At 45.0% G+C, this 15,152-nt stretch overlaps 1 protein-coding gene across 1 annotated transcript; it reads left to right on the top strand.

Annotated features, from left to right (window-relative positions):
- Nucleotides 1-7,918: 7,918 nt before the first annotated feature.
- LOC120943107 (E3 ubiquitin-protein ligase TRIM39-like) lies at nt 7,919-14,912 on the top strand. Its single transcript, XM_040356225.1, has 2 exons — nt 7,919-8,004; nt 13,152-14,912. The coding sequence occupies exon 2, from the start codon at nt 13,153-13,155 to the stop codon at nt 14,755-14,757; it is 1,605 nt and encodes a 534-aa protein (XP_040212159.1). The 5' UTR covers nt 7,919-8,004; nt 13,152; the 3' UTR covers nt 14,758-14,912.
- Nucleotides 14,913-15,152: the final 240 nt, after the last annotated feature.

Genomic DNA, 15,152 nt, shown 5'->3' with positions numbered 1-15,152 from the left:
AATTCAAATGGAAAAAACAGCCAAAATTCATGCAGTCAACCAAGAAGTGGATTAGGAAAAAAGAGCTGACATGTTTCGCATCCTGTGATGCTTACTCGTAGCTGAATGTGCTATGAAAAACAAATATTAAAAGCCAGCAGGTACAAATACTGCAGCTGCTGACTTTTAATATTAGTACACTTACCTGTCCTGGAGTCCAGCGCCGTCCGCAGCAGAGGACGAGCAATCACTCGTCACTCTGCTGCCCAACCGCCATCCTCAGTGAGGGAACCAGGAAGTGAAGCGCTCCGGCTTCACTACCCGGTTCCCTACGGCGCATGCGCGAGTTGTGCTGCGCCACTGATTGGCTCCCGCTGTGCTCTGGGAGCCGAGTGTTCCTAGAACACAACGGGGGGAGGACGGAAACGTTCTGCCCGCGGTCTGCCTGAGACTGTGTGGACGGAAGTGGGTGCAAATACCTGTCTTTAGACAGGTATCTGCACCCCCCTGAAAGGTGTCAAATGTGACACCGGAGGAACAGCTGGGAGAATTAAAGGGAACACAAGGTGCTTTTTTAACTACTACTTTATCTGTTATACTGGCTTTATAAAATAACAAATTGCATAGTTTAGAGCAATATAACACTTTTTGTAGTGAAATATTTTTTTTTTGTTATAGTCAGATGGAATAGAACAACAACAAAGTTAGAATGAGGGACAGAGGGGTTTGGTTTTGAAAGAAGGATAGTCCGTCCAAATCAGGGACAGTTGGGATCTAGGTCTTCCATTTCCTACTTTATTCTCACTTTCATAGCCGCCAGTAACTGCAATACACTGCCAGAGCTTCCATGTACTTACTGTGTATGTTCTCACCGATATATCAGAACAATGGGATCTAGATAATGTTACAGTAAACTCTGTTATACTCTGCATACTATTAATGTAAATTGGCTGTATAATTCTCTGTCATGTGATACTAACATAAAATAAAAATATCAAGACGGCAGCTTTTTAACTTTTATTTATGTATTAAAGCTTCCATGTAATAGAATACCAAGGCTTCATTCAGAAGTATGATTTTTTTGGGGGTATTTTATACCCTTGCAGAAATACTGCAATATTAGTGTCCCAACCATTAAATATTACAGTCATAGGCGTGCGCACAGGGTGTGCCGGATGTGCCTGGGCGCACCCTAATCACCCTGTGCTGGGCAGATTCCCCCTGCTGCTTGGATGCATATAAAGAGACTGGGGAATATCTGTCCTCAGTCCATTTCTGTGTCTCAAAGTGAGACATCAGGGGTCTGTTTAGACCCCTGATATTTCACCAAAGTCCCCCCCAATGCCATTCTGACACTGTCCACTGCTCTACTGACACCAACTTCTACCCTACTGACATTGTCTACTGCTCTACCGACACTGTTCATTGCCCTACTGGCAGTCGCTTTAGATCTGAGAAGAAGATCTGAAATAAGGGGAAGCTCTGCTGATTTTATCATCCAATCATGTACAAGCAAAAATGCTGTTTTTTTATTTTCCTTGCATGTCCCCCTCGGATCTACAGCGACTTCACTTCCAGTGCAAAGTGGATTTGCCTTAAGTAAATAAACCCCAGGGTCTCAATTGTGAATGGGGAGCAGGTGTGTTAAATTTGGTGTTATCACTCTCACTCTCTCATACTAAGGTGACCACATGTCCCGGATTGCCCGGGACAGTCCCGCATTTTGTAGGTCTGTCCCAGGTCCCGGGTACCTTCATTCCAGGACAATACAGTGTCCCGGAATGAAGCCAACACAGCCAACCCCCCCCTCCCCTCTATCTGCTGCCCCCAAAAAAGGCCACCACATCGCCGCTTTACTCACTGACAGCACTTGTCCTGGCCGGGAATGTCTGGAGAGGCACAATGCCCGCCCCCTGCTTGTGATTGGAGAAATCATAAATCCCGCCTCTTGTGTCTAATCACAGCAGGGCAGTGTAGAGCCAGCGTTAAAACGGGTCTCGGCCAGTCAGGACAAGTGCTGTCAATGAGTAAAGTGGCGGCTGCCTTTTTTTGGGGGCGTGATCAGTCCTTCTGGGTAAAGCGCGCATCCGCTGCCCCAGCTGTGCTGTGATTCATTACAGCACAAGCTGATTTTTGGGAAGGGGGTCCCTGAATGGCTGTTTGGGAAAGTTGTCACCCTATCTCATACTGGTCACTGGAAGTTCAACATGACACCTCCTGGCAAAGAACTCTCTGAGGATCTGAAAAAATAATGGTTGCTCTACATAAAGATGGTCTAGGCTATAAGAAGATTGCCAAGACCCTGAAACTGAGCTGCAGCACGGTGGCCATACAGACCATACAGCGGTATAACAGGACGGGTTCCCCTCAGAACAGGCCTCGCCATGGTCCACCAAAGGAGTTGAGTGTACGTGCTCAGCATCATATCCAGAGGTTGTCTTTGGGAAATAGATGTATGAGTGCTGCCAGCATTGCTGCAGAGGTTGAAGGGGTGGGTGGGGGGGGGGGTCAGCCTGTCAGTGCTCAGACCATACGCCGCACACTGCATCAAATTGGTCTGCATGGCTGTCATCCCAGAAGGAAGCCTCTTCTAAAGATTATGCACAAGAAAGCTAGCAAACAGTTTGCTGAAGACAAGCAGACTAAACACATGGATTACTGGAACCATGTCCTGTGGTCTGATGAGACCAAGATAAGGGTATTTAGTGTCAGATGGTGTCAGGCGTGTGTGGCGGCAACCAGGTGAGGAGGACAAAGACAAGTGTGTACAGTGAAGCATGGTGGTGGGAGTGTCATGGTCTGGGGCTACATGAGTGCTGCCGTTTTCCTGTTGAGAAATGCCCCCTATCGATAAGTGCCTGGCCCGAACCACGCCGCGCATGCGCAGAACGGAGCCTCAGAACAGCAGATTTCTTTGGTCATCGATAAAAATTCCGCCCCCAGCACTGCACATCATTGAAAAATCCGCCCCCTTCATGTAAATATCCGCCCATCACCTACATGAACGTGCATCGGCCACGCGAGACAACAGCTGATCGTAAACTCAGCTCTTCTGCGGCTCCGTGTGGCGCATGCGCAGTTCCACCCAGGCACTACTCGACAGAACACCGGCACTGGGGAGCTACAGATCATTGAGGGAACCATGAATGCCAACATATACTGTGACATACTGAAGCAGAGCATGACCCCCCCCCCCTTCAGAGACTGGACCGCAGGGCAGTATTCCAACATGATGCAGGTACATCACTTTGAATTTTCCACCTTGCGGGGGCGCGCACCTGCTGCACGCCGCTGGAGACTGTCCCATGTTTGCCGGCGGCCCGCGATCGTGAGACCGAGAGGCAGAACGGGGAGATACCTATGTAAACAAGGCATTTCCCTGTTCTGCCTAGTGACATGACAGGGATCTACTGCTCTCTGTCATTGGGAACAGTGATCAGTGTCGTGTCACTTGCAGCCCATCCCCCCCACAGTTAGAATCACTCCCTAGGACACACTTAACCCCTTGATTGCCCCCTAGTGTTAACCCCTTCCCTGCCAGTGTCATTTACACAGTAATCAGTGCAATTTTATATCACTGATCGCTGTAAAAATGACAATGGTCCCAAAATAGCGTCAAAAGTGTCCGATGTGTCCACCATAATGTCGCAGTCACAATAAAAATCGCAGATCGCCGCCATTACTAATAAAAAAAAATGCCATAAATCTATCCCCTATTTTGTAGACGCTATGGCCCAGATTCTCGTAGATGGGCGTAAATTTGGGCGGGCGTAACGTATATCATTTACGTTACGCCGCCGCAAGTTTTTCAGGCAAGTGCTTTATTCACAAAGCACTTGCGTGTAAAGTTGCGGCGGCGTAACGTAAATCACCCGGCGGAATTCAAATTCGGCGGGTAGGGGGCGTGTATCATTTAAATGAAGCGCGTCCCCGCGCCGAACGAACTGCGCATGCGCCGTCCCTAAAAAATCCCAGCGTGCATTGCTCTAAATGACGTCGCAAGGATGTCATTGGTTTTGACGTGGATGTAAATTACGTCCAGCCCCATTCACGGACTACTTACGCAAACAACGTAAATTTATAAATTTTCGACGCGGGAACGACAGCCATACCTAACATTGGCTGCGCCTCATAGACCCAGGGGCAACTTTACGCCGGGAAAAGCCTAACGTAAACGTCGTAACTTTACTGCGTCGGCCGCGCGTACGTTTGGGAATTTGCGTATCTAGCTAATTTGCATACTCAACGGGGAAATCGACGGAAGCACCACCTAGCTGGCAAAAAAAAATTGCAGTTAAGATCCGACGGCAAAAGAGACTTACGCCTAGATACGACGGCGCTAGGCAGAGATATGACGGCGTATCTGGAGATGCGCCGTCGTATCTCTTTTGAGAATCTGGGCCTATAACTTTTGCGCAAACCAATCAATAAACGCTTATTGCGATTTTTTTTTTATCAAAAATATGTAGAAAAATACGTATCGACCTTAACATATATATATATATATATATATATATATATATATATATATATATATATATAATTTTTTTTTTTTTTTTTGGGGGGGATATTTATTATAGCAAAAAGTTAAAAATATTGCTTTTTTTTTTAAAATTGTCATTCTTTTTTTGTTTATAGCACAAAAAATAAAAACTGCAGAGGTGATCAAATACCACCAAAAGAAAGCTCTATTTATGGGGAAAAAAAGACGTCAAGTTTGTTTGGGTGCCAAGTGCCAAATTCGACCGCGCAATTGCAGTGCTGAATCGCAAAAAAGTGCTCTGCTCAGGAAGGGGGTAAATTCTTCTGGGGCTGAAGTGGTTAAATGCTGGGATATGTGTATAAATGTAGCAGCGGAGTATGTCGAAAAAATAAATGCAGTTTCCGCTCCTTGAAAATTTTTCTTTTATTATATAAATTCTAGACTTGAACACCCCCGTATAGTGAGAATAGAGCCATCTAGTGGCCAGAAAGCTAACTACACCTGTTAATAAATGTATTCAAAAAACAAAACGAGGTACAAAAGGGGTCTATTTATAAAAAATAAAAAAAATTATAATCGGGGGGAAAAGCAATAAACAATATACGTAATATAATGTGTTTAAAACACAGTTCAACCCAAAAATGGAACTTCCGCTTTAAGCCCGGACATGCCACATGTTGGCATGCCATTTTTTTGGGTTGGGGGGGGGGTAGTGGTTACCCTCTTTTTAGAGGCACCCAGCTTCCACTTCCCCCCGGGACTCCGTGGCACCGGAATGAAGTTCACCTTTACCCCCCTCCCTCTGTGCTATCATCTGAGACACGTCACAGTTCCCAGGTGATTGCTCGACCAGTCACAGTGTGCGTAGGGTGACCACATGTCCCGGATTGCCCGGGACGGTCCCGCATTCTGAAGGTCTGTCCCGGGCACCTTCACTCAGGGTCAATACAGTGTCCCGGAATGAAACTGACGTGGGTCCCAGCACGAACCCCTCAGAGCCTAAGATGTGACAAACCCCCCGCCCCCCAAACTAGTGAAGAACTACAGGTCCCAGCATAGATCTGTGAAATCTATGGGATCACACCCTTAGATCTCAGTGGGTTCATGCTGGGAGTTTCAAATTTGGGGGGGTCACATCTTTAGATATCAGGGGTTAATGCTGGGACTTTACTTTGGGGGGGGGGGGGTGAGAGTTGAAGATGTGAGACCCCCCCTGCCCCTTCAAATAGTAAAAAACTACAGGTCCCAGCATAAACCTGTGAAATCTATGGGATCATGCTGGGTGTTGTAGTCCTTCAAATTTGGGGGGGGGGGGGGTCACATCTTTAGATATTAGGAGTTCATGCTGGGACTTGTAGTCCTTCACTTTTGGGGGAATGTGACCCCCAAAAGTGAAGGACTACAGGTCCCACCCTGAACCCCTCAGAGCTGAAGATGTGACCCCCCCCCCCCAACCAGTGAAGAACTACAGGTCCCAGGATTAACCAGTGAAATCTATGGGGGTCACAAAAAAAAAACGTATACAATTATCTTTTTTTAGGAGGGGGGGGGGTGTCCCTGAATGGCAATTTGGAAATGTGGTCACCCTAAGTGTGCGGCTCGCGCCATCTGTGTTCCATAAGCAGCAGGGCAGCCACTCAGCACAGGACCCAGAAGCTCATGGAGATCACTGGAGTAGTGAAAATTGGCCAGGCACATGCATGCTTATCATTGTCCCAAGCTGGACCAACATAACCATGCAACCATCCATCCATACCCAAACTTCAGCTTCAAAATTAACCACTTCAGCCCCGGACCATATTGCTGGTCAATGACCGGGCCACTTTTTGCGATTCGGCACTGCGTCGCTTTAACTGACAATTGCGCGGTCGTGCGACGTGGCTCCCAAACAAAATTGGCGTCCTTTTTTCCCCACAAATAGAGCTTTCTTTTAGTGGTATTTGATCACCTCTGCGGTTTTTTTTTCCGCTATAAACAAAAATAGAGCGACAATTTTGAAAAAAAATGAATATCTTTTACTTTTTTCTCTAATAAATATCCCCCAAAAATATATAAAAAAAACTATTTTTTTCCTCAGTTTAGGCCGATACGTATTCTTCTACCTATTTTTCGTTAAAAAAAATCGCAATAAACGTTTGATTGGTTTGCGCAAAAGTTATAGCGTCTACGGGGATAGTTTTATGGCATTTTTATTAATATTTTTTTTTTACTAGTAATGGCGGCGATCAGCGATTTTATCGATACTGCAACCTTATGGCGGACACTTCGAACACATGACAGATTTTTGGGACCATTGACATTTTTATAGCGATCAGTGCTATAAAAATTCGGCACTGCGTCGTTTTAACTGACAATTGCGCGGTCGTGCGACCTGGCTCCCAAACAAAATTGGCGTCCTTTTTTTCCCACAAATAGAGTTTTCCTTTGGTGGTATTTGATCACCTCTGCTGTTTTTATTTTTTGCGCTATAAACAAAAATAGAGCGACAATTTTGAAAAAAAAAAAATATTTTTTACTTTTTGCTATAGTAAATATCCCCCAAAAATATATATAAAAAAAAAAAAAAATGTCCTCAGTTTAGGCCGATACGTATTCTTCTACATATTTTTCGTAAAAAAAAAATCACATTTATTAATTTGGTTTGCGCAAAAGTTATATCGTCTACAAAATAGGGCATAGTTTTATGGCATTTTTATTAATATTTTTTTTTTTACTACTAATGGCAGCGATCAGCGATTTTTATCGATACTACAACCTTATGGCGGACACTTGACACATTTTTGGGACCATTGGCATTTTTATAGCGATCAGTGCTATAAAAATGCATTGATTTCTATAAAAATGCCACTGGCAGGGAAGGGGTTAACACTGGGGGGGGGAGGGGTTAAGTATGTTCCCTGGGTGTGTTCTAACTGTAAGGGGGGTGGGACTGACATGGGGAAATGACAGATCGCTGTTCATACATTGTATGAACAGATGAACAGTCATTTCTCCCCCTGACAGGACCGGGAGCTGTGTGTTTACACTCACAGCTCCCGGTCCTCGCTCTGTAACGAGCGATCGCGACCGCCAGGCACGCGCGTCGGGACCAGGGGCGAGCGGGGCTGCATAGTGAGATGACGTATAGCTACGTGATCTCGCGCAGCCGAGCCGACCTGCCGCCGTATAACTGTTCTACGGCGGCTGGTCGGCAAGTAGTTAAGATCCTTATCCTTGTGTTAATGCTTTGATATCTGAGTATGCTTTGGATGTGGAGGGATCCATCATTAAATAACATTCTATTTAGTTTGTGTCCAGAACACACAGAGAACGGATCTCCGCCATTATTTGGTCTTGTAGCAGAGGGTCTGGCAGGGATCCTGGAAAAGTCCAGTTCGAGATTTACACATCTCCTGCCTCCTTTCTTCCACCTTTCCAGACCTCTGATCCTCCATCCACTCCGGGTTTTCCTCCTCTCCCTTTTAGCCAATTTAGACTCACCTGCACCCAGTCAGAGCTCTGCATCCCGGGGAGCAGACAGGTCTGGTGTGTTGGAGAGAAAGGTTGGTGAAAACTGCAGAGCTGTGTATGTGGAGGGTGACAGGGAGTCGGAGTCGGCTGGTGGTTAGGATTGCTGATGTGTAATAAGAGCCAAGACACGGCTAGGATTTGTTAAGTTGAATTTATTTCCCTCTGAAGTTTTGTACAATACATGTAAATGGCACAAATTAACCACTTAAGCCCCGGACCATTTTGCAGCTAAACGCCCAGGCCAAGTCTTGCGATTCGGCACTGCATCGCTTTAACAGACAATTGCGCGGTCATGCGACGTGGCTCCCAAACAAAATTGACGTCCTTTTTTCCCCACAAATAGATCTTTCTTTTGGTGGTATTTGATCACCTCTGTGTTTTTTATTTTTTGCGCTATAAACAAAAATAGAGTGACAATTTTGAAAAAAATGCAATATTTTTTACTTTTTGCTATAATAATATCCCCCAAAAACATATATAATTTTTTTTTTCCCCTTAGTTTAGGCCGATACGTATTCTTCTATCTATTTTTGGTAAAACAAATCGCAATAAGCGTTTATCGATTGGTTTGCGCAAAATGTATAGCGTTTACAAAATAGGGGATAGTTTTATTGCATTTTTTTTTACTACTAATGGCGGCGATCAGTGATTTTTTTTAGTGACTGCGACATTATGGCGGACACTTCGGACAATTTTGACACATTTTTGGGACCATTGTCATTTTCACAGCAAAAAATGCATTTAAATTGCATTGTTTATTGTGAAAATGACAGTTGCAGTTTGGGAGTTAACCACAGGGGGCGCTGTAGGAGTTAGTGTACACCTAGTGTGTGTTTACAACTGTAGGGGGGTGTGGCTGTAGGAGTGACGTCATCGATCGTGTCTCCCTATAAAAAGGATCACTCGATCGATGCGCCGCCACAGTGAAGCACGGGGAAGCTGTGTTTACATACGGCTCTCCCCGTTCTTCAGCTCCGGGGAGCGATCGCGAGGGGGCGGCTAGAAACGAATAGCCGCGCCCTCGTCCCGGATCGCTCCCCGCGGGTTACCGACCGCCGCATGTACCGCGGAAAGGTGGGGACGTACATGTACGCCCATATGCCTGTACGTGCCATTCTGTGGACGTGTATATATACATGCGGCGGTCGGCAACCAGTTAAGCCACCGCTGTTTGCTAAGACATTACTGGACTGGTATCTTTGAAACAAAGGTTTCTCTTCTTAGGGAGAATTTTGACTTTTTCATACTGGTGACCAGGTGAGGGGGGAGTAAGAACAGGTGGCTGAGCTGCAGTTTTTCACTGCCCCCTGGCTGCCAGTGACATTCTTTCACCTGGGGCAAAGTCTGTTTATTGCCCCCTACCTTCCCAAAAATAAGTGTGTGTTGGTTTTTTTTTTTTTTTTTTTTTTTTACAATTATTATTTTTACAATATTATTATATTACACCAATTTCCCCCATTACTTTAGAATCTCCCATAACATCAGAGTCCCGCCTTACATCAGTGCCTTTCCTTATGTCCATGCCACACCATACATTAGTATACCCCTTTTACATTAGTGTGCTTCCTTACATCTGTGCCCCCCCCCCCTTTATATCAGAGTCACTCCCTTTCATATTCATGTTACCTCTTACATCAATTCCCCCTTACAATTGTGCCTTCCTTGCATCAGAGACCCCTCCTTACATCCGTGTCCCCCTTACATTAACGTCCCCTTGTATATTAATTCCCCTCTTACAGGATCCTCACTTCAGAGCCCATCCTTGCATCAGACCCCCACCCCCCTCTTTTATCTCAATGTCTCTCTTACAACTGTAGCGCCTGTGTACTTTTCAGTACAGGTGCTATGTTAAACTTAGTAGGATGAGAGAGTTATTTGCTTTCATCGGGGGTGATCTGTTTAAATTTTGTCTGTCGCCAGCCCTGGACTCGCCTGTGGGTCATTCTGTACTCCAGAGATGTGGTTCCATCTCTGGATGGCAGGTGGCGCCAGAGGGGTCCAGGCGGAGCCGCTCTTCCCCAGCAGCCAATTATAGGAGCGTTTCCCTCGCGGGGCATGCTGGGGAGGGGTATTTCTGTGGCGGAGGCCTTGGCTCGGGGCTCTTCGCGGGTTCCGGGTGCGGCACCCACCTTTAGCGTGTGCGCACATCACGGGCCCCGGCGACATTGCCTGCCGGGGCGCACGTGCTACGCGGAGTTCCTGACTCTGGGCCCTCATGGCTCAGAGCAACTGAAGCTACAATGGGGCCCCAGTGACTTACTGGGTCCCCACGCTTTGAGAGAAAGATCCCAAGCTGGTTGTGTTGTTCGGTGGGGAGTCGGTCTGAGGTGAGGCAGGTGACCCAATAGGGCTTGGACGAACCATCGGGGATCTGGGTGACCGAATACTGGCAGGTTGTAGTATGCAAACTGTCAGTCGGTGGCCCCAAATTATTGACTAGGAGGATTCGCTCTACTTTCATGTTCCTGAGTACTGGGCCTGTGGCAGAGACCCTTTACCAATCTAAAACCTAATAGAGCCAAGTCGGTGGCACTAGTGTCCCCTCTTAAGCCCCTGGTGCATTGGGATGCCCAAGGGCCAGCCAGCAACACAGAAAAGAAAAACAAGGGGAGTCAGAAGAAACAACTGGGGATAGAGAGAACACCTGTTCTTTGGTTTTGTGTGATCAGGAGTGCTGCACTGACAGGAAAGAGGAAGGGGGGAGAGAGAGAGAGAACACAGCCTGAACCTACTACCATCTCATTCCTTCTCGCTCCCAGTGCTGGACTGACAGGAGTAGAAGTGTTGCTCTTGCTACTCCTGTCGGCATGAATGGTGCCCCTCTCAATGTGGCGCCTGGGGCACATTTCCCCACCCCCCCCCTCCCAGTTTCAGTACTGCCGGCCACCCACCAGAGTCCTAACAATGTAGCCTGAAGGTGGCATTTTTAACTTGGGCTGCAGATTTTGACAAGTTGGCACTAGATCAATGGGGCTGCAGAGCAACCATGTGCAAAACACTTGGCTTGCAGGTATTGTGGTGCATTAGTAGCACCTCCTGAACACTTTTTTTTTGCAAGCTAAAATGTAATCACATTAGATAGTCCCCAAAATACAGGTCATTCTCAAAAAATTAGCATATTGTGATAAAGTTCATGATTTTCTGTAATGTACTGATAAACATTAGACTTTCATATATTTTAGATTCATTACACACAACTGAAGTAGTTCAAGCCTTTTATTGTTTTAATATTGATGATTTTGGCATACAGCTCATGAAAACCCAAAATTCATATCTCAAAAAATTAGCATATTTCATCCGACCAATAAAAGAAAAGTGTTTTTAATAAAAAAAAAAGTCAACCTTCAAATAATTCTGTTCAGTTATGCACTCAATACATGGTCGGGAATCCTTTTGCTTCAATGCGGCGTGGCATGGAGGCAATCAGCCTGTGGCACTGCTGAGGTGTTATGGAGGCCCAGGATGCTTCGGTAGCGGCCTTAAGCTCATCCAGAGTGTTGGGTCTTGCGTCTCTCAACTTTCTCTTCCCAATATCCCACAGATTCTCTATGGGGTTCAGGTCAGGAGAGTTGGCAGGCCAATTGAGCACAGTAATACCATGGTCAGTAAACCATTTACCAGTGGTTTTGGCACTGTGAGCAGGTGCCAGGTCGTGCTGAAAAATGAAATCTTCATCTCCATAAAGCTTTTCAGCAGATGGAAGCATGAAGTGCTCCAAAATCTCCTGACAGCTAGCTGCATTCACCCTGCCCTTGATAAAACACAGTGGACCAACACCAGCAGCTGACATGGCACCCCAGACCATCACTGACTGTGGGTACTTGACACTGGACTTCAGGCATTTTGGCATTTCCCTCTCCCCAGTCTTCCTCCAGACTCTGGCACCTTGATTACCGAATGACATGCAAAATTAGCTTTCATCCGAAAAAAGTACTTTGGACCACTGAGCAACAGTCCAGTGTTGCTTCTCTGTAGCCCAGGTCAGGCGCTTCTGCCGCTGTTTCTGGTTCAAAAGTGGCTTGACCTGGGAAATGCGGCACCTGTAGCCCATTTCCTGCACACGCCTGTACACGGTGGCTCTGGATGTTTCTACTCCAGACTCAGTCCACTGCTTCCGCTGGTCCCCCAAGGTCTGGAATCGGTCCTTCTCCACAATCTTCCTCAGGGTCCGGTCACCTCTTCTCGTTGTGCAGCGTTTTCTGCCACACTTTTTCCTTCCCACAGACTTCCCACTGAGGTGCCTTGATACAGCACTCTGGGAACAGCCTATTCGTTCAGAAATTTCTTTCTGTGTCTTACCCTCTTGCTTGAGGGTGTCAATGATGGCCTTCTGGACAGCAGTCAGGTCGGCAGTCTTACCCATGATTGCGGTTTTGAATAATGAACCAGGCTGGGAGTTTTTAAAAGCCTCAGGAATCTTTTGCAGGTGTTTAGAGTTAATTAGTTCAGATGATTAGGTTAAGAGCTCGTTTAGAGAACCTTTTCATGATATGCTAATTTTTTGAGATAGGAATTTTGGGTTTTCATGAGCTGTATGCCAAAATCATCAATATTAAAACAATAAAAGGCTTGATCTACTTCAGTTGTGTGTAATGAATCTAAAATATATGAAAGTCTAATGTTTATCAGTACATTACAGAAAATAATGAACTTTATCACAATATGCTAATTTTTTGAGAATGACCTGTATATTAATAGCTCCCCAATCATTCCAAAATCATTGAAAACACTTGCCTTATCCTCCAGCTAATGTTGTGGCCGTATCCATTATATGTGTGGGCATGTGAGGCCTAGTTCCGTTTTCTTCCTGGTTTTCAGGGAGAGGTGCATGCTGGGCGATTTTTTTTTTTTTCATTTTTTTTTTTTTGGCACAGTAATTCCCAGAGACTCCTGGGAAATGAGTGTCCCTCATTTCCCAGGAGGCAATGGGGGTCTTGGGACAGGAAGTTGAACCACCTAGGACCAGGAACTAGGCATATTACGAAATCTGCCTAGTAACAGCCAGATAGAAGTGAGTAAAGAAAAATAATTATATATATATAATATTTTTTTACATTAAAGGGAAGCTGTTAATAGAAAGTTAATTTTTAGGGTGGAACTCCGCTTTAACCTGTGAAGCCTCCAATCTATTCAATCTCTTTATGAAAACGGGTTTTTCGTTTTTTTCTTTTTTCCCCAGAATGGCGTCTGCTGCTCTAGGAGACGAGCTGAGCTGCTCCATCTGCCTGAACCTTTATATAGAGCCGGTGTCACTGAGATGTGGACAAAACTTCTGCCGGGATTGTATTGTGACTGTTCTGGATACACAGGAGGGGTCCGGCGTTTATTCCTGTCCGGAGTGCAGAGAGGAGGATGTAGAACGTCCTCCTATGAAGAAGAAAAGGAAGTTGTGTAACATTGTGGAGAACTTCAGATCTACACAACAAAAGGAGGAGAAAAGTGAGATCCTCTGTACGTATTGTGTGGATTCTCCGGCAGTTGCTGTGAAGACTTGTCTACATTGTGAGACTTCTATGTGTGATAAACACCTGGCAGCCCACAACAAGGCAGTGGAGCATGTGTTGGTAGAACCCACCTCGTCCTTCAGAAGTAAAAAATGCTCCATCCACAAGAAGCTTCTGGAGTATTACTGCTCCGAGGACGCCGTCTGTCTATGTGCGTCCTGCTGTCTGGTGGGGAAACATAAAGGACATGAAGTAGAACTTCTAGAAGAGGCTTTGGGGAAGAAGAAGGAGAAACTGAGAAATGTTCTAGAAAAGATGACTGTGAAGAGCGAGAAAGCTGAGCAAAAAATTCTGAATCTACAGAACCAGAAGAGAAAAACACAAGAAAAAGCAGATAATGAGAAGAAGAGAGTCACTGACCTGTATGAGGATATCAGGAGACAGCTAGAGGTCCAGGAACAGAGAGTCCTGAGTGAGATCTCCAGACAGGTAGAGGAGGTCTCATTGTCCATCAATGATCTCATCAAACGGTTGGAGATACAGAAGGATGAGCTGGCCAGGAAAATTGGTCACATTGAGAAATTGTGTAACATGACCGACCCAATAGCTGTCCTACAAGATCAGGAATCAGATACTGATGAGGTCCTTCAAGATCAGGAATCCAGGACAGGTGACCAGAATGTGGAGGAATCTTCTGTTCATGATCTGGATGATTTTATGATCTCTCTTGTGTTGCACAGATCTATAACCGATCTTATGACTAATATGCAATTAAAAAACAACTTTGATATACAGGATACAACCAATCTGCTACTGGATGAAAAAACTGCCCATGTCTTTATGGTTTTATCTGATGATCGGAGAACAGCATCTTGCTCTGAAACAAAAATGATTAGACCAACATTACCACAGAGATTTACTTTATACAATCAGGTGATGAGTGTGGAGAGCTTTTCCCATGGGAGACATTACTGGGAAGTAGAGGTTGGTGACTGTGGGGTACGGTATGTGGGTGTTTGCTATCCCAGTATAAAGAGAGCTGGAAAGGAGTCTTGTATTGAGTATAATAACAAGTCCTGGAGTTTCTGCATAAATGAAAACAAACATATATTTGAACACGGCTCTCAATTTCAGAAGTTAAAAATTGAGTCTCCTGTAAAAAGATTGGGAATATATTTGGATTATGAAGGCGGCCGTCTGTCCTTCTACCAGCTGAGTGACCCCATCAGACACCTCCACACCTTCACCACCACCTTCACCGAACCCCTCCATGCTGTCTTCTATCTGCATAAGAGAGCCTGGGTAAATCTCATACCTCCTGTGTTTTCTATAAAACCATAATTTGCATTATTATTTTTTTCCTATAGTTTTGTCATCAATAAAAATAATTAAAGGGGTGAAATCAATAAATTGTGGTAGCTGGGACAATCAAAGGAGCACTATTCACTTAAAAGGTGTCAAAAAGAAATAAAAACAAATAAATACATTTGAATGCATTTGATATGTTCAATTTGAATTTGATTCAAATACTTCAGATCCATTAGAAAAAACTTCAATCCGGTTAAATTAATAAACAAAACAAAAGGAAACTAAACAAATTTTGTTACCAATACATCTAAACTAAATTCGTAACTTATTGAAACGCAACACAATTTTTTGTTCTGCACATGTATGTATGTATATATATTGTTTTTGTATATACTTTTTTAACCACTTAACCTCCCTGGCGGTATGAT

This window comes from Rana temporaria, chromosome 6 (genome assembly GCF_905171775.1).
Source record: "Rana temporaria chromosome 6, aRanTem1.1, whole genome shotgun sequence".
Taxonomy (NCBI): Eukaryota; Metazoa; Chordata; class Amphibia; order Anura; family Ranidae; genus Rana; species Rana temporaria.
This window is presented reverse-complemented; position numbering and strand designations above follow the sequence as displayed.